The sequence below is a fragment of the Prunus persica genome, chromosome G2 (genome assembly GCF_000346465.2).
Source record: "Prunus persica cultivar Lovell chromosome G2, Prunus_persica_NCBIv2, whole genome shotgun sequence".
Lineage (NCBI taxonomy): Eukaryota > Viridiplantae > Streptophyta > Magnoliopsida > Rosales > Rosaceae > Prunus > Prunus persica.
In genome coordinates this window covers 22,173,318-22,196,927 of record NC_034010.1, presented here as the reverse complement: position 1 = coordinate 22,196,927, position 23,610 = coordinate 22,173,318, and the positions used below count along the sequence as shown (strand labels likewise).

General features: G+C 36.6%; 2 protein-coding genes and 1 long non-coding RNA gene across 3 annotated transcripts; 2 read left to right on the top strand and 1 right to left on the bottom strand.

Moving 5' to 3' along the window:
- LOC109947183 (heavy metal-associated isoprenylated plant protein 39) lies at window positions 2,354-4,649 on the bottom strand. Its single transcript, XM_020556814.1, has 3 exons — window positions 4,276-4,649; window positions 3,862-3,937; window positions 2,354-3,214 (listed from the first exon to the last, which is right to left on the bottom strand). The coding sequence occupies exons 1-3, from the start codon at window positions 4,279-4,281 to the stop codon at window positions 2,799-2,801; spliced, it is 498 nt and encodes a 165-aa protein (XP_020412403.1). The 5' UTR covers window positions 4,282-4,649; the 3' UTR covers window positions 2,354-2,798.
- On the top strand, window positions 14,309-16,036 carry LOC109947184. Its single transcript, XR_002270135.1, has 2 exons — window positions 14,309-15,274; window positions 15,545-16,036. It is a non-coding gene; the product is annotated as an uncharacterized LOC109947184 (long non-coding RNA).
- Window positions 17,304-20,526, top strand: LOC18786751 (uncharacterized protein At1g01500). Its single transcript, XM_007218636.2, has 2 exons — window positions 17,304-18,604; window positions 19,664-20,526. The coding sequence occupies exons 1-2, from the start codon at window positions 17,876-17,878 to the stop codon at window positions 19,892-19,894; spliced, it is 960 nt and encodes a 319-aa protein (XP_007218698.1). The 5' UTR covers window positions 17,304-17,875; the 3' UTR covers window positions 19,895-20,526.

The following is a 23,610-nucleotide window of genomic DNA, read 5'->3' as shown; positions in this document are numbered from 1 at the left end:
AATAGAGAATTCATCACATAGCACCCTCTGTTGCAATTGCATCTATTGCAATGAACTAAATCACACAATTACAAGTGAGATTTTATTGTTGTACTTCAATTTCATGCAATAAAATTGCACTGATCCTAACCATTGCAGATGCTTATGAATTCTTACATTTATGCCAATAAAAGCATGATGTGTGTATATTATTAATTATTTTTTTATATGTGTGAAATCGTGATTTGTATAAAGGAAGGGTATTAATAATAACAATGGTTAATTACAGTTTAGTCCTTATCTTTTCAATTTTAACTATCACATACCCTGGTCTTTTAAATTTGTTACAATGTGGTTCCGCCATTAGGGTTTTTGTCAAATCTCTATGTTAGTTACCTACGTGGCACTGTGGGTCCCACATTTTTCACATATTTTAATTTTAAATTGATTAAAATATGAATAAAATATTTAAAACAAAAAATAAAACTCTCTCTCTCTCTCTCTCTCTCTCTCTCTCTCTGTGCGTTCTCCCGATTGAGCCTCTATCTTCCCAACTGTTTGTCGACAACCACAAACACCAATCTCCCTCAACCTTACCCCCAGCAAACCTCTCTCTCGTCTCTGCCATGTATTTGGATGGGCTCCTATTACAAAAACAACCTCTTCCTACATCTACATGATCGCTTCAATGTCTTGTTGCTTGATCAGATCTGGGTATTTTTTATTGATGTGAAATTTTTTTTTTTGGGTTATTGATGGGTAGTGCTTGGTCGATTTGGATCGATAAGGGTGGTTAGGGCTATAGAGGCTGGTTGCAGGAGTGCGTTGGGTCGTGGAAGAGATAGTGGGTTGCAATAAGGTAGATGAGGGCATTTGGGTGGGTTGCAATAGGGTAGATCGGGGTGTTTGGCTGGGGAGACTAGGACAAGGTGGGTGTCGTGGTCAATTTTTGGGCAGAGAGATGAGAGTATTTAGCTACCCATTTCCTTTGTTGTTGTTGAGAGACCACCCCACAAAGCCCTCCCCCCTCCTCCCACATTATGTTTTTCACCCACAAACCCTCAAACCCACCCACAAATGCAAACAATGTTCTATTTGTTATAAAACTAGGGGGAATTGTAGAGAGAATTGGAAAGTAGAGAAAGATAATAGAAATTGTGTCAATCAACTTGTACATCTCATTCTAGCAAAACCTCTTATTTATAGGCTTACAATGATAAGAAGACATTAACAACTCATAAATTACAAGCCCATAACAATGGTATTTAGTGTATAGGTTACATAGAATTAGAAAGGGTGAATGCTGAGAGGTATGGTGGTCATCCACCAACTCATGCATTTACAACATTTTTTTTCCACCCAATTTGTTGGTTTTTGAGTTTGCAGAGAAAGAGAAAAGGGTAGAGAGCAGAGAGATGAATTCTGGCATATCTCACCGGAAAGCGCAGATTGATGACGGCAACAAGGTCTGTAGGATGGAGAGAGAATGGTTGGCGAGCTGGTGGGTTCGTTGCAGGCTGGGGTGGTGTCTCAACAACAAAGGGAAATCAAGGAGGGGGAAGGGGTGGTTGCTGGATTGGGGGTTGGAAGGCGGTGGTCATGGAGAAAAGGGGCGCTGGGTGGTTGCAGTATGGGTTTGAAAGTTGGGTGTGGGGGAGAGAGAGAGAGAGAGAGAGAGAGAGAGAGAGAGAGAGAGAGAGAGAGAGAGAGAGAGAGAGAGAGAGAGAGATTTGTTTTTGTTTTTAATATTTTATTAATATTTTAATCAATTTAAAATTAAAAAATGTGACAGATATGGGACCCACAGTGCCACGTAGGCAACTAATAGAGAGATCTGACGGAAATCTTAACCGTGGTATGTGATTGTTAAAATTGAAAAGATAGGTACTAACATGTCTTAATGGTGTAACCACAGAGTACTAAACTGTAATTAACCCAAATAACAATTCCAAATGTATCTTTATATATTCCCCAAATAATAATAGGAACAATTCCAAATGTTAATTATTTACCCTTGGAAGCTTGTTGACTTACCTTGGCATAAACTTGAAGCAACCAAACCAACCAGTGAATCTGCTTCACCTAAACCAGAAATGGAACTTGAGGAGCTTATTTTATTTCATAAAATTAAAAAAAAAAAGTAAAAACTAGTGGCTGGAAGAGCTTGAAAATGATCTCCAAACAATCAAACCAACCATGATTCTTGAAGCACAAAACTCCATCAGCTAACTTCTACTGTCCAATTAACTGGCACTACACTCATAGAGAACAATACAAAGGGCAAAGAAAAATGATGGCTAATCTGACCAGTTAATCTGGGACCAAAAGCCCTGCATCTACCTCATATATAAAAAAAAATAGAAAGACAACTCAATGACAGCCACAAAGGTAGGAGGAGGGCCATGAGGCTTCAGTTCATTTATAACATAAGCTCACACACAAAGACAAAAGATACACCTGAAACCAGTACAAAGCCACATGACCCACTGAGAAAATGAGAGCTACCCTTGCTTACAAAGATTAAACCACAACACAAAAGAAAATGATATTTACCATTTTCTTTACCACAGTAAAAAACTTTACCAATTGGTTAGCTCATATCAAGCTCCAAAGAAAAGCACTTGTGGTACAGACAGACCAGAAGAACTATAAAGAAAATTTATTTGATCTACACACATTACTAGTGTTTTGAACATTTCAATGAGGCATGACCATCTATATACAAAGTGCAGCTCCTATTTTCTTGGGTTTGGCCTCCTAGCGGCATTCGGAAGATTTCGAGTCCCTAATCTGGGATTTGGGAAAGCTTGGCTTGTTGTTTAGCAAATAACACAAGCATTTGGATTCTCTTCCATGCTTTGCACATAGTAATATGTGGTCAGATGGGGGTTGTATGCTTTGTAAGCCTTAACAAGCTCTAAGACAGGATCTGGCTCTTTCTTTGGCTCCTCCTTCTTTGGCTCCTCCTTCTTTGGTTCCTCTTCCTTCTTTGCTTCTTCTTTCTTGGGTTCCTCCTTCTTTGCTTCTTCTTTCTTGGGTTCCTCCTTCTTTGCTTCTTCTTCTTTCTTGGGTTCTTCCTTCTTTGGTTCCTCTTTCTTAGGCTCTACTGCTGGTCCTACTGAGAGTATATCTGTTTGCCAATACTTGCGCAATTTGCTCACCACAGTCACCGGGTCGACACTTCCGATCACCGTTAATTTCTTCTCCTTCATGTCCATGGAGATGGAATCAATACCTACAATTACAAATTGCACGATCAAAACAATAAACTGAGAATTATCTCAACTCTGTTCATATCTACTATCTTTTAATATAAAAACTTGTAAAGAACAATTAGTCCATATGGACCATATCTTTTTGGTATTTGAGTTTTGAGTAATACTAGACATACAACCAACTTGCATAGAGCAAACTAGCACCTGCATTAAAATCTAAACCTGCAGAAACCAGAGGACATATTGTGTCAAAAATGACCTCATTCATGACGTTTATTTACTTGTTGCCCTTTAGTACACATTTCAAGCCCTGATGAGAATTCAATACAGATTTCTGGTGCAGAGTCTGCTGACCTCTGCAAAACATACTAGCCAGCTAACTGTCGTCTTCCTTGCAATCCATTCACACACAAAAAGAGCAGCCTTGGTGAAAAAAATGTTTTTTTTATAACCAATTAATAAGAACAAAAAGAAACCCTTGTTTCTTTTCTTTTGCAAACTAAAAAGAAAGTAGAGAAATCTTAAAGGGTTACTCTAGAAAAAGAAACCAAACTAAATCTGAAGGCTTTTATGTGTTTTTTTATTAAAAAAAAAAATTATATAAAAAACATCATTAATTTACTCTAGAAAAAGAAACTTAAATCTAGTAAAATAATGATCTTTGTACCTGAAAGAGTAGAGACTGTTTTCAGGGCCTTCTGCTTGGCTCTGTCATCATGCAAATCCAACTTCAGTACAAACTTCTGCAAGAACAAATCACCAACACCAAGAGATCTGATTCAGAATCTATAAACAGTGAAGGAACAAAGACATATTCACTAGAAGTATACTAAATCTGAACAATTCTTTCCAGATAGAGACTTATGAGGACCCATCTGATTAAATATTCATATCAGTGAATTAAACTAAGAAAACTGATACGATTTTGAGCAGAACCCATCAACAAACATGCCTTAAGTTCCCTAAAAAGCAAACAAGAAAAGGGAAAAGATCAAAAAGAAAAGATAACCCAAAAGGGAAAACTTGACAGCAGAACAATGAATATTCAGAAATTCAAAGCTGGGAAATTCAGATTCCAGACCTTCATTTCTAATGCTTCCTGTTTCAGAGAGATGCAGAGCAAAAACCAGAACTCAGAGCTCAAAACCAAAAATAAAAGGGAAAATAGAGATAATAGCAATTTGCATAAATGGGATGTTGAAAAGAAAGGTCAGGACGAAATCGAATAATGCTTTGAAAAGGAAAGGATAGAGAGAGAGAGAGGGGAGGGAGGGAGGTTTGGACACACTAGGTACCAGAAAATCCGAATCAAAACAAGCAATGCAGAATAGGAAAGAGAAAATTAAGAGGGCAGGAAAAAATTGAAAAAAGCTAGAGAGAGAAAGCTTTTGCGCACGAACGTGTTGAAGAATTGGGTGGGTTAATGTGTAGGTGTAAGCAAGCAGTGAAGCTATTAAGCTAAGCAGCTTATGAAGCCACCACAGTCAAATATCCATGGCCCTTTTTCGAGCATGCTAATTTGAAACTGTATATATTCATGCATTGCCTATCTATCTAGATTCTGCCCACGCGAAGTTTTGGTGCGTCGAGCTCACTTTTGGTTTAATTTATTATTTTTGTATCAAAATACCCTTTTGTGAATCTTGGGAGAAAACCCACAAAAAGAAAATGAAAAAAACGATGGTGATATCATTACTATTTCTTGTTGTTCTTCAATGTCATTATGCATGTGAGTTTTGATTTGCTGTTGAAATATTGGAACTTTCTTCTGTATGACTCTTGTATTTTCCATGCCCACCTAATCCATTTAAAACTCTCAATTTCATTTTTAACTCTTCTTCAAATTCATTAAGGCTTCCAAATATTCAAAATGGTTATCTCTTTTTTCTTCTTCTAATCCATTGAGTTGAGTGTTATTCATGCTCCTTGTGCTTTTCATAAAAAGTGCCCCTTAAAGTTAATATATAAAGATGGCGTTGAATTTAGTAACTTTAAAATTTGAATACTTTCGTGGCATTCAATATTATGTCATTCATATTGTAACGTCAAATTTTTAATACGCGTCATCTTAACCCTTTAACTGATGTCGGGAGAACTACATCTATCTACTTGAATTTGTGAAACGTCATGAAAATGACTGTTACCTGGCGTTTTATGAATATCAACATACTGTCAGACTTTCCACGCCACTATTAATAGCGTCTCAAATGCTTTTTTTATATCCTTTTTTTCAAAAGTTATCATAGAAAAGTGATTTGTGTTGGAGTTTTGAAAGGATAAGTATGGGATAATAATGAATAAAATAAAAACTACATTTGACAAGTACCTAACTATGTATGTTTGTATGATTGTGCACATAGTTCTTTTCCAAAATATTTATGTAATTAGTTATGGGAACTAATTGACCTAATTTTTTATTTATTTCTTAAATTATTTTAGCCTTTCTCTTATTTAGACGATCAAATACTTCTAGTCTTATGATGTAATCATTGATTGACGTTACGTAATACGCACATGAGAAATAACTTTCTTTTGTAGATCGATTCTATTTGCATCCATATCATTTACGAGTCTTCAAATTCATTTTACATATAATTAGGAATCAAGTTTGAAACTCAATTTACCATCAAGGGTCCCAACACACCATGTGAGGAAAAGAAAAGAAAAGGAAACAATTCCTATTTACCAACTGAGGTGAAAGTACTTGAAACGACAACGATGAAAATTTACTCATGCTGTAAAAAGCTGCCACATGATGTCAAATCGCAGCGTTTTGGGTCCCTCTCTCTCGTTTGAGAATCAAATTTCATTTTCACTTCGACCTCGGACACTTGCAGTTGGATGGCGCGTGGTAAAATCTGGAGGTTGTTACTAACTCGGTCGTCAATTTGGGCCTAGGAGGGTTTGTGGGCCCCTCTACCAACCAGTCCAATGTCAAAGTACATCTGCGGGTTTTCACAACATGGGCGGCGACTCATCGTGGCCGTTGATCTAAAATGCCGCCGATATTTCATAGGTCTCAGATCTCGGGATTCAAAATTCGAATGCCACCATGTCAAACTCATAATCAAATCGTCATACTTTGGATAAAAAATCATATAATAAAATGTTTTAATTTGTACGGGTTTTTTATTTAAAGAGTTTTATATGTGCATATTCTTCTTTTTTTTCTTTTTGAATTATTTATTTTTCAATAGTATTTTTTATGTTAAAATATTTTCTTTGTCAATGAACATGGGCTGAGACTGAATTTATGTAGTTATATATATAATTTTAGTGACAGAATACTTGTTGTTCGACATTTTCGACACAGGTTAAATTATTAAAGTATCTTCTTTGAAGATATCAAATACCAAATATCAAATTTAAATTTAATAACTAATGTGACAATTTGATACATCAGTTGAAAATGCTATTAAACTTTTTTTTTTCTAAATTAAAAGAAAATTCTCAGAATTACATTATTCATAAAAAAAATAAAAGATGAGGATTGACAATTTTGCATCTACTGTTCACTTCCAAACTCTAGATGCTTCTGCGGATGCAACAATTAAAGTGATCCAACTGGTTACCGGACCACAAAGAAAGGCACTAGTGGTCTATGGTCATACCCTATTGCATGACGATAACATCAACCCGAATTTTCCAGAACGAACAGAATAATATAATATAACAACCTATCGCTTGAAAAAAGTTATAATAACAATAATAGAGAAAGAAATAATGGCTCTATTTTTCGTCATTTCTTCAAATCAAACACAGAGGCCATCGTTGAATAAAATAGAGCCCATCATCAGTTGCAGGATAGAACCGATGATGTTGCATCTTTTTAGGGATCCGCACAGAAACAAATACATATATAGAGAAGGATTTCTCAAATAAATTTATTTGATAGACATATTTATAGAGTTTATTTCGCATTTTTGTATATTTTCGTTATTTTTATAGAGATGATATTTGATTGAATGAATATCTACAAACTAAATTGTTTGAATTAGTAAAATACAATACGAAATGGGCTTTGTAATAGTGTCCCTTTAATAAGCTTATTTGAAAAATCACTCAATTAAATTTCTATATATATAATTAATTATAATAAATGTGAATTAAGCCACTTAATCAAGACATACGTTGAAGAGAAAAATATAATTATATATGACAATTAAATAATAACAAAAATTGAGGGGCCACGCACAACAAACAAGGTGCTTAGAGTTAGGGGTTGGACCAAATAATCTCATGATTAATCGGATGACTACTTTCGGCAGGTAAAAAGAAGAAGGGCCGGAGGATAGATACTGGCCATCCGAACCCTATTATATTTGTCAATTCCGTAATGTTTATGCATGCGTTTACTTGATTAAAATATTAAAATTTACTTTTAATTTTTATATATAAAGATATATGCATATACGTGTATTAATTTGTGGCTTGGATTGTTTAAATAATTTAATAACATGGCATGCGTACATTATGCTTTACACTCGAATGCGAGTAACGCTTCTTTTTTATGAGAGCACAAATAGTGTTTTTTCTTTTCTTTTTTATGAGAGCACAAACTTTTTTTAAGGATTGTCTTAGGACGACTTAATTAGAATCTCATTCCTGTTCCACTATTAGTTAACTATCATTTCGGCATTATTCTTTTGTTAATTACTCTCTTAAGGTTGCCTCCACTTTTGTAGCTTTTATAATTTTCTCTGTGTTTGGTTTGCTTGGGTGACATTGATATGTACGAATCTTTTTGCTTTCAAATCCGCCATAAAAGTTTGACACGATGAGGTGAGGTCCACGGCCAGATAGAAGTAAGGCTCCAAATTATTTTCACTACTACCTCTAATAATCTTAATATCCTTGCGTTGTTTGGTGGTTTAGTTACATTGAATATGTTATTGGGGGGACGTGATGTGAATTAGGCCGATTGACAAGGACAATGAGCTCATTTTCATGCACTCAAATTCGATTCCCTCTCATCATAAATTATATTACTTTAAAGTAATTTAGACTATTTTGCATAAAAAATAAAATAAAAAACTAACTCTCAGTATGCACTGCAGTTTCGTTCTCCGTAAGTTTTGTGGAGTTGGACGGATTGGGATCCCAAAATAACCCATAAGTTGGGCACAAGCTAGGGCTAGGGTAAATATGATGGGCCCTATGTGCATTTCAAACACAATATTTGATCAGGACATATATTGTTTTGGTTTAGGAAGAAGAGAAATAAAAGAATGAAAAAAGTAATTGGACTCCTCTCTGGTAGTTCATTCTTGGGCTATTCATATTTTGGCTCATTTTTCTTGGGCTTTGATCGAAATGAGCTTTCCACTTCAGGGTTTCCCAATAGAAACCTGGTCCATTGGGGCCTGCCATGCAAGCCTTCCCTTCACCAAGGCACTTCCTATTTGTTTATTTATTATTAAGTTTTATTATCAAAGCGATAAATTACTCTACATTAATCTAGTATATAGGAAAGGAGATTCGAACATGGGTGCAAGAGAGGCAATCCACTGTCCTAGCTAACTGGTCTAACCCACATTTGCTTTTGTATTTTATTTTTAATTCAAAACATCATAAAATGACTTATTTCCTTAAATAAATTACCTATATTTGCACACACACAAAAATTCATGAAATTTTAAATATATATATATATATAGACAGTCGGGGCCCCTCTCTCTGAGATCTTGCTCAATTGGAATTTAAGAAATTCTTGCCACTTTTATTGAAAGAAAATGTGAAGATTAGTTATGCTAAATGTGGGAACGGAATTTTAACAAAATCTTAGGTCAGTTATAAACTAAATAGAAATTGGAGAGGGAATTGATATAGAGAGAAATTGGAGAAACTGATTTCTCATTTAGAGTTTTCTTCTTCTCATATGTGTGTGTGTATTACAAATGGGGAGAAACCTTATTTATAGGCATTTGGGCTCCACTCAACATTTACAACACTCCCCTTTGGAGACCACAAATGATATAGAATATGTCTCGTTAAAAACCTTGCCAGTAAAAACTCAGTGGGACAAAAAAAACTGGTCAAAGGGAAAAAGAGTACATAATCATGTGTAACATAAAATTCTATGTATATTGACGCGCGTGCGACACTGCCTCGTTAAAACCTTGCCAGGAAAAACTCAGTGGGATAAAAACCTGGACGAAGGAAAAAGAGTACAGTGTTTGAAGATCTTTATTAATAGCACGCTCCCCCTGATGCTTGGTAAAATATCTTTAAGTCATACTGTTGTTCACCTTTCTGAATATCGTAGTTGATACTGCTTCTGTGAGTCAATCTTGAGCGACACTGCCTCGTTAAAACCTTACCAGGAAAAACCTAGTGGGATAAAAACCTGGATGAAGGAAAAAGAGTACAGTGTATGGAGGTCTTTATTAAAACCACGCTCCCTTTTGTAAATATCTCCCCCTGAAAAATTTATACCGATGGAAGGAAGAGTACAACAATTTGTATAGCATGCTTCTGGATGCTCCCCCTGATTAATATCTCCTCCTGATGTCTTCATGACTATCTTTTGGAGTGAGAATCTTTCGGAGTGAGTGGAGGATATAGCCATTAACAATTCTCGTAGTTGAGTAAGTAAATATATTTCCAGTGAGCTATCTCTATGTAAATCATAGAAATTTTCAGAGTCCGCGTTTTCAACAAAACTTGGGCTATTTGCAAGTTCATTTGAAAGAATATGCCCGTACATGGTGTTATGCGGAGATATCATCAAATATACCTCACACCGAAAAATATGATGTCCGGTCCAATATACTTCCGGAAAATCATTAAAGTGTCCAACGGATAATCCTCATAAAAATGCTTCAATACTTTCTTAGTATAAGCAAGAATCTCGTTGGAATCTCGTTGGCATAATGCTCGATCCTTAAGTCGAGACAAATATTTCTTGAACTCTTCAGAAGCTTTAATGTGTTGCAAACACATTATAATCAATGTACTCACTGAGGTAATTTATGCATATTAATATTGAGTATAAATTTTGTGCTTCAAGCACATGTCCTTTAGGGACTTGCTTTATGCAATGTCAATCCTCTCAACGGATTTTGTTTAAAAGGGATTAAACTTTATGACACATTATATAGCTTTTACCCAGCTATTTATACATCTTTAGGAAATCGCTTCTGGCGATATGCTCCGTGCATTTAATAATCCTTAAAGATAATATGTTGGTCTCCGTAATTGTGTAATAAGGGGGGCACAATTGAATCTGTAAATATGGAGAAAAACCCAACATTCCTTGTTTCTGCCAGAAGCAGTGTGTCATACAAAGTAGGTATATTCCCTTTTATTCTGAACACCCAAGTATAAAATTTCAGTATTAACATCTTTTGGGGTTCGTACTGTGGGTTTGTTCTTTCACGTTCATTCTCATCTATAATGGAATTACCTCATTCCATTTTGGCCAATGATATTGTCGACATTTAATAATTGAACGTGGTTCCAATTAACACAGCCCATTGATGATTTGAGTAGCTACTCCAAAATCAAAAATTGTCATTCATCAATTCATGATCCCACCATTCTCATGTGCATGCGCATGCATCAATTATAAGCATTTATTTGCCTTTGGGCACCCAAGCCACTTCATGGGGTTTTTATTATGTGAGAATGTGGATTATAACCTCCATTGAAGCGTTATTTAGCAGTAGGGCGTGGATAATCTCCATTTAGGGAGTTGGAACATTTAGAACCCATATATCTGTCATGCTGAAGGCATGCCACAGATTAATACATTCATGTCAATTAATTGCTGGGACCTTAACCCATATTATGGGACTTTAACCCATTTAATTTGCTACGCATTAGGCGTGCACAATATCAATATTGACATGTCAAAGGATTGTCTTTTCGGGACTTCAATCCACATCATTTGCTACACAACAGGCGTGCATCATATTGATCACTGCTATACCCATATTCTGTTCTTATGGGACTTTAATCTGTGCAGTGTATTATCAATGTATCCAACTTACAATCTGTAAAATTTGAATTAATAATTCATGGATACATACAAGCCATTCTTTTGGAACAGACTTATCTCCCCATTTGGTTACCTTTCAAGAGAAAATATCAAATAAGTATATAAGCATATAATAACACAAATATTGCTTACATCCTTAGGTGGGAGAAACTTTTCTCAAGTATCATTCAAGCTTGTATCGGCCCAGTAAATATAATGTAGCGCTTGATGATTTAGTTATATCCTGCAAGAGCAAAATCACAACTCTTTTCTCTGTCAAAAACAAATAACCCTCAGAGTTAGGATCACTTCATGGATTCTTTCTTCAGATGTTCATTCTAAATAAATAAAATCTCTTATGAACAGAGAGTTATAAAAAGAGAAAAAATCCAAAAATAATGTGATATTGATTGCAAGAGAAGGTAAGCAATCAGGGAAGGAAGCTGGTGGGAGCAGACAACAAGCTCAGCAATTAAGGAAGGAAGCTGGTGGGAGCAAACAACAATATCTCATTTCTTCTAGTTTAGAAGAACTTCCGGAGATTAGAGCATAAGGTTGCCTTCACAGTTCCCTGATGTGGCGGAAACGTGATCAGGGATAGTCTCGCTTCCTGAATGGATGATCAGAGATAGTCTTGCTTCTCAGGCATATTGAGTGTTTACTGATAAACAAGTAGATATCGCATCACTAGTTTTGGAGAAAACTGGATGTCTTCTGCAAAGAAAATTTCGTTAGTAACACATTTATACACAAATAAGAGGAATAGGTAGAACCGGTGAATTTTAAATTAACCATAAGAAAAATTGCGAGATTCTCGGGGTACTTTTGAAAAAGTAGCTCCGTGAAATCCGCAAAGCAAGATCGGCTTTTGACGAAAAATAATACTTTGAAAACGCCGAAAGTGCCGACAAACATTAATGGAGGCCGCGTGAAGTTTTGGAATCTGTTAAAGAAAAAGAGAATATAGGGATCCGAAAAGATATTGGGATCCTGAAAAACTGTAGCCATATTTCCTCTTATAGATATTGCCTTTGCAAAACTTGGAGCAACTGCGTTTCAACTTAACTTCCTTCATTTTCTGAAACTTTAGTTTTCTTAAGACTTTCTTCGAAACCTTCGTAAAAATGGCTTCCTCTTCTTCCTGCCCAGATTATTTCAATTTAAATGATACTCCCACAACAACCAGTGACGCCCAAGTTTGGCGTTCATCCTTTGTATCCAAAAATCGTCATCTCATAGTTAATGATTCTGTGATGATGAATGATGCTACTACTGTCATAGTAGCTAGGAATTTCATTACTCCAATGGATGAAATGCTGTTAACAGGGAGATCAGAGGAAGAGGCTATTGATGACTCAATGGCTTTTAGCATTCAGAGTGCTGCTTCTGTTTCTAACATGGCTGATCGTTTGCGTGCTAGAGCAAACGAGGTTCAGATTTTAACAACTGAAAATTCGTCTCTCCAAAGAATGCTTCATGAGTCTCAACAGGAGGTTGAGAAACTTAAAGGAGAGAATAATGCCTTGTTGAAACTGGTGAGTTCGTACTCTGTTGATACACTGAGAAGGCTAGACATGCTGCAGGTCTCCAATGAAAGAATTTTGGGAGACCACGAGAGGCTCATGACTAAGCTTAAGAGGCGCCGTCCTCTTCCTTCAGAGGCTTCCAGAACATAATGTAATTTTATAGATTTTACAGGGCCTGCACTTTCATTGCAGGTGGAAAAAATCTATCTGTTGTATGTTCCCGTAATAATAATTGCGCACATTCTTAAACTTGCACCTGTGGTTTTTACGTCTTTTCAAAATGACGGTTTGGAACCTTGTGCCTTATAGGTTCAAATAACCACATCGACTCTCCCAAATTTCATATTTCAACGTATGGAACTTTTGCCTGGGCTAAACACAAACTCAGAATTTATTCGCCCTTTTCAAGTGGACATGAAATATGAATTGAGTAAAAGTCACGCTAATATCTCATATATTTGAATCCATGTGCTTCCGGCCCAGATATAACAAAATATGTGGGAAGCCTCAATTCATCGTTTTCTTATGCCAAAGAAATATGTGGTGTACCACAATTTGCAATAATACCTCAAGGATTGTCCATTTAACTGTTGGAACTTTAGGTTCTCAACACTGTTAGATTTTGAACTTCGGGCCAAAATCACATATTCTCATGGTATGGACATTTTTACAATTTTCTGTACATTTTTCTGGACTTCAAGTCCTTACATAATTGTCCATATATTGAGGAACTTCTGGCATCTCATTTAATTGCTCATTCATGAGTTTAAGGAACTGCAGGTTCCCTTTTTGAATATAGTGACGGTTTACCCAAAATGGTTAATATTTATGTATACGTCACTATTCATATATCCGGTATTATTCATCAAGTCATGAATACGTATCTATTCATGTGGACAGTACATTTGCCAGTACAGTTATCATCCATGTGTACGGCATTATGAAACAATACGGTACTGTTACATTATTAAGGAACCCCAGGTCCTTATTTACATGTCAGGGATCAAGGACCCTCAAGTCCAATCACATGTTTACAAATATAGTACCGGAGAGACTGCCAGCTCTCATATTAACATCATCATCAAGGATCTTCAAGTCCTGATGTAATTGTATGATGAGGATCAAGGAACTTCTGGTCCTGATCTGCATACTATAAAAACTCATCATACAGCACAATTACTCCATAAAATAAATTGCTGGTAAATAAATTACTGGTATGGACGATAAACCCGCACCACACTTTAAATAAATGTAAATGTGCGGTAAATTAAATTCATAAAGTATGAGGGTTAATTCCTCATCATACTTTAAGTAAAAGTAAATGTGCGATAAAATAAATTGCTTGCTATATGGACGTTAATTCCGCACCATATCTTAAATAAAATTAAATGTGCGATAAAGTAAATTCATAAAGTATGAGGGTTAATTCCACATCATACTTTAAGTAAAAGTAAATTTGCGATAAAGTAAACGTGCTTGTATGAGCACTAATTCTGCTCCATACATTTAAATAAAAGTAAATGGTGGACGATAAACCCGCACCATCCTTTTAAATAAATATTGTGTATGGGTAATAAACCTACCATACGGTAAATAATGTGCAGTAAAGTAATTTCATAAAGTATGAGGGTTAATTCCACATCATACTTTAAGTAAAAGTAAATTTACGGTAAAGTAAAGGCAATTATTAGTGGGTTCTTATCAACACCACGATTAAATAGTATAATATTATTATACTGATATATTAGTGGAATATCACGCATGCTCCAGGCGAATTCATGCCCCTCCTTTTTCCACTGCTATCACTGTACCTGCACCAATTGGTTTATTAAATACTGTAGAGAAATAATAAAGTAATTTTGTTGAGCACTGAGAATAAAGAAAGTGATAACAGCTCCGTCCTTCCTTTTGTTGAGCACTGAGAATAAAGAATCTTTTCTTGACCCTTTTTCTCTTTCGGCGCCATTTCGTCAGCCTCCTCAGCCTTCTGGCCCTGATCCTTGGTCACCGAACCATGGACTCCAAACCTCGAAGTCGCCCTAGAATTAGAACTAGCCTTGGGTGATCTGCCTCTTGGGCTCGAGCCGTTTCTGCCTCACAAGACTCTTGATGCACATCACAGGCTTACTTCCCTGGCTCTGCTTGCAGCTTAGCAAGGATCCGGTGATGGGGCCTGCTTCGCCACTCCAACAGCAGTTCCAGAAAGCTTGCTCTGTTGCTTTATGCAGGGGACTTGATGATCTGAACTTCCTGAGCTATGAATGGACAAAGCCGGAGACACCACAGTGTTTGAGCCAGCTTTGAAAAGTCGAACTTCGGTTTGAGGAAGGTGAGTAATAAACGTCCAGGTGTTGGTGTCTGACTTTGTCCTGCTCACATGATGGTCCTGTAGAGGCTTCAGCTGACTGTAAATCTCATCGAGGCTCTGCTCTTCTTCTGGTTCTGGTTCTGGGCTTTCTGGGTGTTCATGGTCTTCAAAATGGTCTTCATGCGTTGTTTATTTCACGATGACCCAGAAACCGAAGGCAGGCAGAGGAGAAGTTCTAGTGCTGTGGGGGAGGAGACCACTATGGCGGGTATGTTACCTAGGTGCATGGACATGATGGGGCCAAACAAATAGACACATGTCCTTAACACAATAATTAATGTTGAAATTGCCTTTAAAATATTATTAGTCGGTGGTCTAAACCCGACTAGTAAGTAAATCATGTGCCATCCACTACTTATCTTGTATGCTTTGTTTATTTTCTGGTGGGACGTTGAAGTGCTCCACTTGTTGAAGTGCTCCACTTCACAAGTGGAGCAATTTGTCTGGTTTTGATGATTGATTGGCTTTATCATTGTAGGAGTTCCCAGAAGTGCTAGAAACAGTGAAAAAAGGTGAAGTGATAATGCTACTCCAGAAAAGGAGCAGAGGAGAACACATGGAGATGCATGAAGAAGAACAAGGACTACATAGCCGTACTCTCTGGGGAGCAATTCAACTGCGGTGGCCATTTGGTTTCTGGGTATTGTATCCGGAGTTTGTTCGGATATGCAAGGAGGGTCACAAAACAAAGAAGAAACAAAGAGAGAAGTGTTTGTTTGGCTGGGTTTCATCAGAGAATTCAGCTGGTATTGTTAAAGCGAATTCGTGCTGATAACGTGTTATAAACTAAATAGAAATTGGAGAGGGAATTGAGATAGAGAGAAATTGGAGAAACTGATTTCTCATTTAGAGTTTTCTTCTTCTCATATGTGTGTGTGTATTACAAATGGGGAGAAGCCTTATTTATAGGCATTTGGGCTCCACTCAACATTTACAACAAGGTCAAATATTTTCTATTATTTGGAGATTATTTGATTTGGGCATTCTTACTTTGAATTTGAGGAAAGAGAAAGGGGAATCTATTGATTGAATATTCTTAGAGACGAAAATAGCTCCCACAAATTGGTGCTCTCAATGAAAGCACCAATTTGTGGGAGCGATTTTTATCCCTAAGAATATTCATTTGAAGATTCCTTCTTCCTCTTCGCTTATCTTTCTATTTGCAAAACAATATGGAATGAAAAGACAACACTTGAGGGGTATTGGCCAAAGGCCCTCCGATGCTTAAGTTAGGTTGGGTGTTTGTAGGAAAAACAATAGCTAACAAAGGGTACGAATATTTCTCTAGGATGAGAATTGGGTGGCCGGAGCCTTGTGTGTGTGAGAGAAATAGTGTGGCAATTAGGGTTTATGGGAGAGGATTTTTGCAGAGTTTCAGACAAAACTTTAGAATTACCTCAAGCCTTGGTGTAGCCATATATTTGTAGGAGCTTTGGAGGTTAGGGTTTCGGAAGAATAATTTCACATATGAAAAGAAATTATTCTTCCCCAATTTGGAGAGATTGATTTAATTAAGGATTTGATTAACATCAAATCTCCAAATAGGGTAAGAATCAAATAATTCCCAAATTGATTGGCTTAATTATTTGACATAGGATCTGTAGATATTTTGCTTCCACACTAAACATGACATTTTTTTCCTTGATTACATCATCTTTTGTCATTACAAAAATCATTCTTCTCGCAAATATGGATTGATCAGGACAATGAGTCTACTTTCTTTCATCCAAATTCGAATCTTTGCCCTTATAAATTAGATTAGTTTTTTTTTTCTCTGAAAAATTAGATTAGTTTGGACATCCAAATAAGAAGAATAAATTTTAAAGAAATAATTCCATGAAAATATTTACATGAATAGATTGTTGTCGCTACCAAAAAAGAAAAGATTTAGGGCATGTTCGGTAACGTTTTAAGAGGTTGTTTTCATTTTCAGAGAACAAAAATGATGCAAAAACACATTCAGTAGCCCAAAAACAGAAAACACTGAGAATGTTTTCGTAAAATGAAAACAAGTTCACGTGTATTTGTAGAAAACAGAAAAAAGTTGTTTTCATTTTCATGAAAAACGTTTTCATAAAAATAATTCATATATTATTTCAAATTGTACTACCAAACATGTTTTCATTGTTTTTATTTTTTGAAGATGTTCTCAAATTAATCTAACAGACGCAATTTTCATTTTCTGAAACTGCGTTTTCATTATGAAAACATCATCTAAAAATACTCTCTAAAAACGTTACAAGACCGGCCCTTAGTTGTCTAGCTTTTGTTGTTTACTGTTGAAAGAAGAAAAAGGACAAAAGCTGTTTCACTTGTTTTTCGTAGAGCCCAGAACGATGACGCGTGTCCCAAATGGTTGACCCCGTCTGCACTGTCGTAAACCGACGAGAAAAAATATCTCCAACCAACACAATCACCCGCTCCACAACACTCCGCATGAAAAAATCCAAATCCACCATGTTACGTTATTTTTTCCCACACATCCAAAATAACCCCCCCCCCCCCCCCCAAAAAAAAAAAAAAAAAAACTCTCTCTCTCTCTCTCTGTTTCTCCTTTCCTCTTTGTAAATCTGCTACCAAAAACCCTGTTTTCCGCAACGAACCTCTTCGTTTTCGCAGCTTTCCCAAAACGTGGGATCACCAGAGCTTATACATGTCTTCCATGCCTCCGAAACTTTAATCTCCCACAAGACAAAATACTGAAAAATTAAATTAACGAGGAGAAATTGCTTCACTTTTGTTTTTCTTATTTCAAAACCCTAATTTCCGACATCCGATTCTCCGATTTCGATTGTGAATTAGGGTTTGAATGGAGCAGCATGACAAGGACTCGTCTGCGGTGGCCATATCCAAAACCCCCAATTCGATCCAGAATTCGATTCAGGTTCTAAACGGGCCGTCCTTGGCCCACTCCGCCTGGTTCGAAATCCGATTGTTCTACGTCCGGGTCGCGCCGTGCGTGATCGATAGTGTGCCCGATCACCTCACTCTCCGGCACCTCCGCCGAGAAATTGGCGTATCGCTTGAAATCAACGGGGCCAAAGTTCCGGCTTCGGACTCGGCCTCGCTCACGCTCCGGCGCGATCGGGTTGACAAGGAATCGTCGGAGGTCACGTATGTGAGCACCGACAGCGTTCGGGTCACCGGCCCTGTCGAATTCGAGGTGTATGAGAACAATGACATGGTTCTGTGTGGGTCTCTGGAGCGAATGGAGGGTGTTTGGCTCAATGGAAATGCCGGGGGATTGAAGAATGATTCGAAAACGGGTTGGAGTATGGATTGTTATATGGCTGCGTCGATCAATTCGGGTTCTTCCGCGTTTTTTCGGCCAAAACTCGGACTATCGTCGCCGTCCATCGAGGTTTATATCGCCGGATGTTGCTCCGGCGTGCCGGTCATCTTGACAAAGACGATACAGATTAGCCCGAGGCGGAAGGGCACCCGTCACGCCATGCTGGATGCGATTCCAGAGGATGAGGAGGTTGGGAAGGAGCACGGCAAGAGCTGTAATGGGTTGGTTCGCCATCGGAAAGTTCAGGTATTGAAACGTTGTCATTGATTTTGCTTAGTGTTGGCTATTTTTTAATTGAACATGGTTTTGATAATTGTTCATAGTCACATTGCAATTTTGTGAGGATTTGGCCTTGTAGTAGTAAAGAGTTTGTATCTCTGATGAAATTCATGTAAATTTTTGTGGCTATGGACGCACAATTATTTGGGGCTTTCCTGCATTTGGTTGTTTTATATGGGTATATGTGTTTGCCAGTATGGAATTATGTGTAAGAGTCACTTTGTAGCCTAAGACCCTGTGTTCAACTATGCCTTTGGTTGAAATTATAATATTTTGCAGTTCTATAAGATACTCCATGAATCCTTGTTTTTGTAAAAAAATTACTTATTAATTTTCTATTAAGTGCAATGATAGTGCAACCCACTCTTTCAACGAGGGACTGATGCTGTGGATCATAAGTTTAATTTATTGCTCCAATATTTGATCCACTACTCTTTCAAAACCTGTAGGTTTATATCTAAGAAATGATTTATAATACATAGAAAACCATCCATTCTGTGGTTTTATAGGGAAAGGAGAAGGGATTGCCTAATTTTGTTTATTTATTATTTATTTTAGTTGTTGAGGTCTCTGTTGGGAAGGAAATGTTTGTTGTTTTTTGGATTCCGTTCAATGTTGGGATTTGCTTCTTCAACAAATGCAATAACCACTGCTGCAATGGAAAAGTTCCGCAAACTAGATCAATTCAGGGCTTTCTAAGTTCATTGACAAGCCTAGGGCCCTTTGCTTTTTCATTCTTCTTTTTATTTTTTGGTGGACATATACATATAAAACTTATAGTGCATTGGTGGCTTGCTTATTAACTAGTTAGCTTCATTTGTGCAATGCATTGATCAAAAGATATGCTCGTTTAGGGGGGCTTTCCTAAAAATGTTGGTATTTGAAGCTTGTTTTCATACTTAATTTTCCTGCCTTCATTATCACTTTGGTAACCCAGCCGTTGAACTGGAGGAAAGAAGCAGAATTATCTTCTGTTGTTTTAACTTTTCACTGACTTAGAGTCCTTGATTGGGTGGGCCTGTGCAGATCACAGAACCTGAAATCGATGAGTATGAGTCAGAAGGGAAAATTGGACATCATTTCTACTCTGATGACATGTACACTGGTGAAGATGGCCAACTCACATGGTTTAATGCTGGTGTTAGAGTTGGTGTTGGAATTGGCCTCGGGATGTGCCTTGGGATAGGGATTGGTGTTGGACTGCTCATGCGTTCCTATCAAGCGACTACCAGTAATTTCAGGAGGAGGTTTCTCTGAAGTGGATAATTGGGAATGCCTTTGGTGAAATCAAGGGGAAACAGGAATAATGAAATATTTAAAGATTGTGGAAGAGGAAGTGAGAACGGCATAAAATCGGTAACATAAATCTGTTGAGCACGAGATTTTGTAGTTGGATTGGAAGTTTTGTACAGTTGTTTCTGTTTAATAGTTTTATGTTTACATAAAGCTTTTTCAAAGGATGCCAAAGTTCTTCATTTCACTCCCAAGGCTGGTTACTGGACCACTGAAATGTTGTTTGAATGAAACATAGACACCGTCACAGTGCGGATTTGCCTCGGTCCTTTTGAAACAGTTCAGCCTTCAGAGACAGGAAAATGCAATAAACTTTGAAGATCTGATGGAGCTGTAGGTAAAATAACATGACTTGTCGTATGAGGTTCGATTCTACTTTGATGAAGATGTATGTATTTGTCTATTTTTTCATATGTTGTAGAAAGTTTTGCTGTCTTTGGAGTTCGTTGGGAAGTTCATAATATGGATGTTTTTGTAGATAGTGCACTGTTTCTTCACTTGTTTTGAATTGTAATGTTTTTTCTTTTTCTCACTCCTCCATTCTTTTGAATAAAATTCAGTGCGAGCAAGCAGTGGGCATGCTGTTGATGAAGTAATGATATAATTTCCTATTGTCCTGTAGATAGATGCACGTATTTTGATCTCATATGTCATTAAAGAGAAGTTCTTGTATGCACATTCGCATGATCAACACCTAAACAGGTAAATATGGGGAGGAGTTGTATACAGAAAATCAATTGCATTTTATTGAAAACAAGATCATGCATTTGTAGTTAGCAGGTGAATGCGTTCTTGTATCACCTATCCCACAAACCAAGGTTTTGTTATAACACTATTAGCCCCATCATCAACATGATAAAAACTTGCATTTCTTGATTTCATTTCATATCCTCAGTTTCTATCTCTCTTATCATATGAGAGAGACCGGAACAAATATGAAACCGTTGCGGGTAAGTAATCCATTTTTGTATACACGTCCATGTAGCGTAAAAATTGAAGAACATTTATATGTCAAGTGCTAAAATGATCTATTCCCCCCATATAGGAAACTGTTGGAACTTGCAATGACAACCATCATATTCATTTTCATTCAGATTGGACCTGCCAACTGCCCAATGTGTAGCAGCAGCCAAATCATAATCCTCCGTAAGCTAAATATGCAACTTGTATAAAATAATAAAAACATCAAAGGGAAAGCAAAAATATAATATATAAGGGCATATCCGCATATATTCAATATCCATAAGCCTCCGTGACCATGACATTTAGGGTATGTTTGGTAAGCCTCACTCCCTTGGACTGTGCTAAATAGAGCTTGAAGCCCATGTTTGGTAAGATGGGGTACTAAGTTAAATGGGATTGTGGAGTCCAACAGTAAAATAATCTCCTCACTCGCTCTCCTTATACAGAGAGCCTAAAATTCGGTTCGCAAAATAAGCCCTTCGCTGAATTGAGAACACGCGACTCTGCCTCTCTCTCTCTCTCTCTCGCTCGCGACTCCAGCTCTCTCTCTCGCTCGCGACTTCACCTCTCCTTGTTCAACATCGACTGCTCCCAGGCAAGTTTTTCTGATCTCTCCCTTTTGATACCTCTCTTATTCCTTCTTCCACTTTTCTCAAATGCTCTCTCTCTCTCTCTCCAACATTTTTCAAAGGTAATTTTTCATGGGTATTGCTTTTTCTTTGGGAGTTATTGAGAAATTTCATTGTTAGGTTGTTTGTTGGGTTGTTATTTTCTATCTATCCTCTGTTTGGTTGCTGGGAATTTTAGGCAAGAAAAAGGATAAATCTTCCATTTTTGTGTTTTATGCTGTTATAGATTATATAATAATTAGTGGCTTCACTTAAGTTAAGCGGATAATGGAAAGAGAATTAAAAAATTTAGCTGCATGTGTTATTTTAGATTCAATTTCTGAGCAACCAAATAGTGCATTAGGGTTTGAATGTGGATTAAGCACTTCCTGTTTCCTCTTTGTTTACAAAAATTGCATCTTTTGGTTAAAAAAACTGATATTATTCAAGCTTTACTTGTTAGAAACTTGAAGGCATATATTTGGCAACTGCCTGTTTATTTTGCATGATGGCCCATGATAAGTTAGTTTTAAGCTGATTTTGGGATTTGATGTGATGAATTGAACAATTCACTAAACAATTCAGCAAGAATGATGTTCTACAGAAAATGGCATACTTTGTTAGTGAAGAAGCAGAATTTCTGGTTTTCGTTTCACCCCCTTGGTTTCGTTCTGTTAATATCACCTCTGTTTTGCTTTTACTTTCAAAGGAAAAAGAAAAAGAAAAAAAAAGTAGTAGCAGTTCAGCTTTGTCTCATCATTAGGCCGATTGTGCTGCCGTGTTCTATAAGCATTTTGAAGGGAACTGATATCATTCGTAACCAAAAGAGAGAGGTATTAAAGTTCGTCTCTTAATTTCCTTATTTGTCCTCTACTATTTTATGTTCTTATTTTTATTTGAACTTAATTATTTCATAAGTAAATCCAACTAATTTTTTTCAATTAAAGAAACAAAGAAAATTAACAAATTTAAAGGAAAACTGTGGCCCAACTATTTCTTTTTCTCTTCAAAATTTCCCAAGAATCTTTGAATTTAATTGCATTTATAATTGGGGGAAAGATTTTCTTGCTTAGTTACGGTGGATGATGATTCAAAGAGCCCTTCCATCTCTTCTCTTATTTTGCTTCACTTTTGCTGTAGTATTTTTGTGAGAAATTTCTTTGTTTTGGATTGCAATTCAAAAACTATACTATTTCTAAAAATGGACATCTATTTCAAAAATTAGAGTCGTATCCTGGTTTTTTTAAGTTAAACTTTTGTTTAGCAGGGCATATTAGCTTGTTTGGATCTATGTGGGTTTAAATGTTTCAGTTGTTTCCATTGTTTGGATCAGTGAGCCAAGTACTTGTTTCCTCTGTTATATTGTAGTTTTTGGATCATATTGGATTATTACAGTGAAGCTATTTATGCTTGGTTGTAGAGATGTTTTGTTGTCACTGCTTGAATCATTGAATGGGCTTGAAGGCCAAGTTGGTTAGTGAAATTTTAGTTTCTCCATTGCTCTATTTGGCATAGTAAAATCACTTACTCAAAAACCTACCTAGCTCTATATTTGGCTCACTAATTACTAGTCATGCCTAACACTAGTCTGCAGATCATGGTGTTTTGTTTTTCTGGTGTTCCTGTGAACTTCTTGGCCACTCTTGTTTTTGTTCTTCTGTGTTTTTTGCTTTTCCTGGTATAAATTCTTTTTTTTTTATTTAAAATAAAATGAAGTTGGATCATGGTATTCAAACAGGACCTGTTGGAGGCACACCTACTGTAAGGATATCATCATAGGCATATTGTGGATGGTGAGTGGTCGCTATCACTATTGTTTGATTACACATGGGCTAAGAATCTTGTTCTGTTACTAACATTGTTCTGTTTAGATTCAAAGATTTTGTTTTGTTATTCTTAGGGTTGAAAATTTACCTCATTGACCCTATAATAATTTTGTTTTTGGAGTTGTATTCCTTTCTTGTTTGTAATCTGATTATGGAATGCGGATATTATTGCAATACCTTGTTGAGAACTTGCTTGTCAGTTGAGAGATTGAAGGTATGGTTATGCAAATTGTGTTATAATATTAAACTGAATTATTAATCTCTAATCTACAAGTGATTTTGA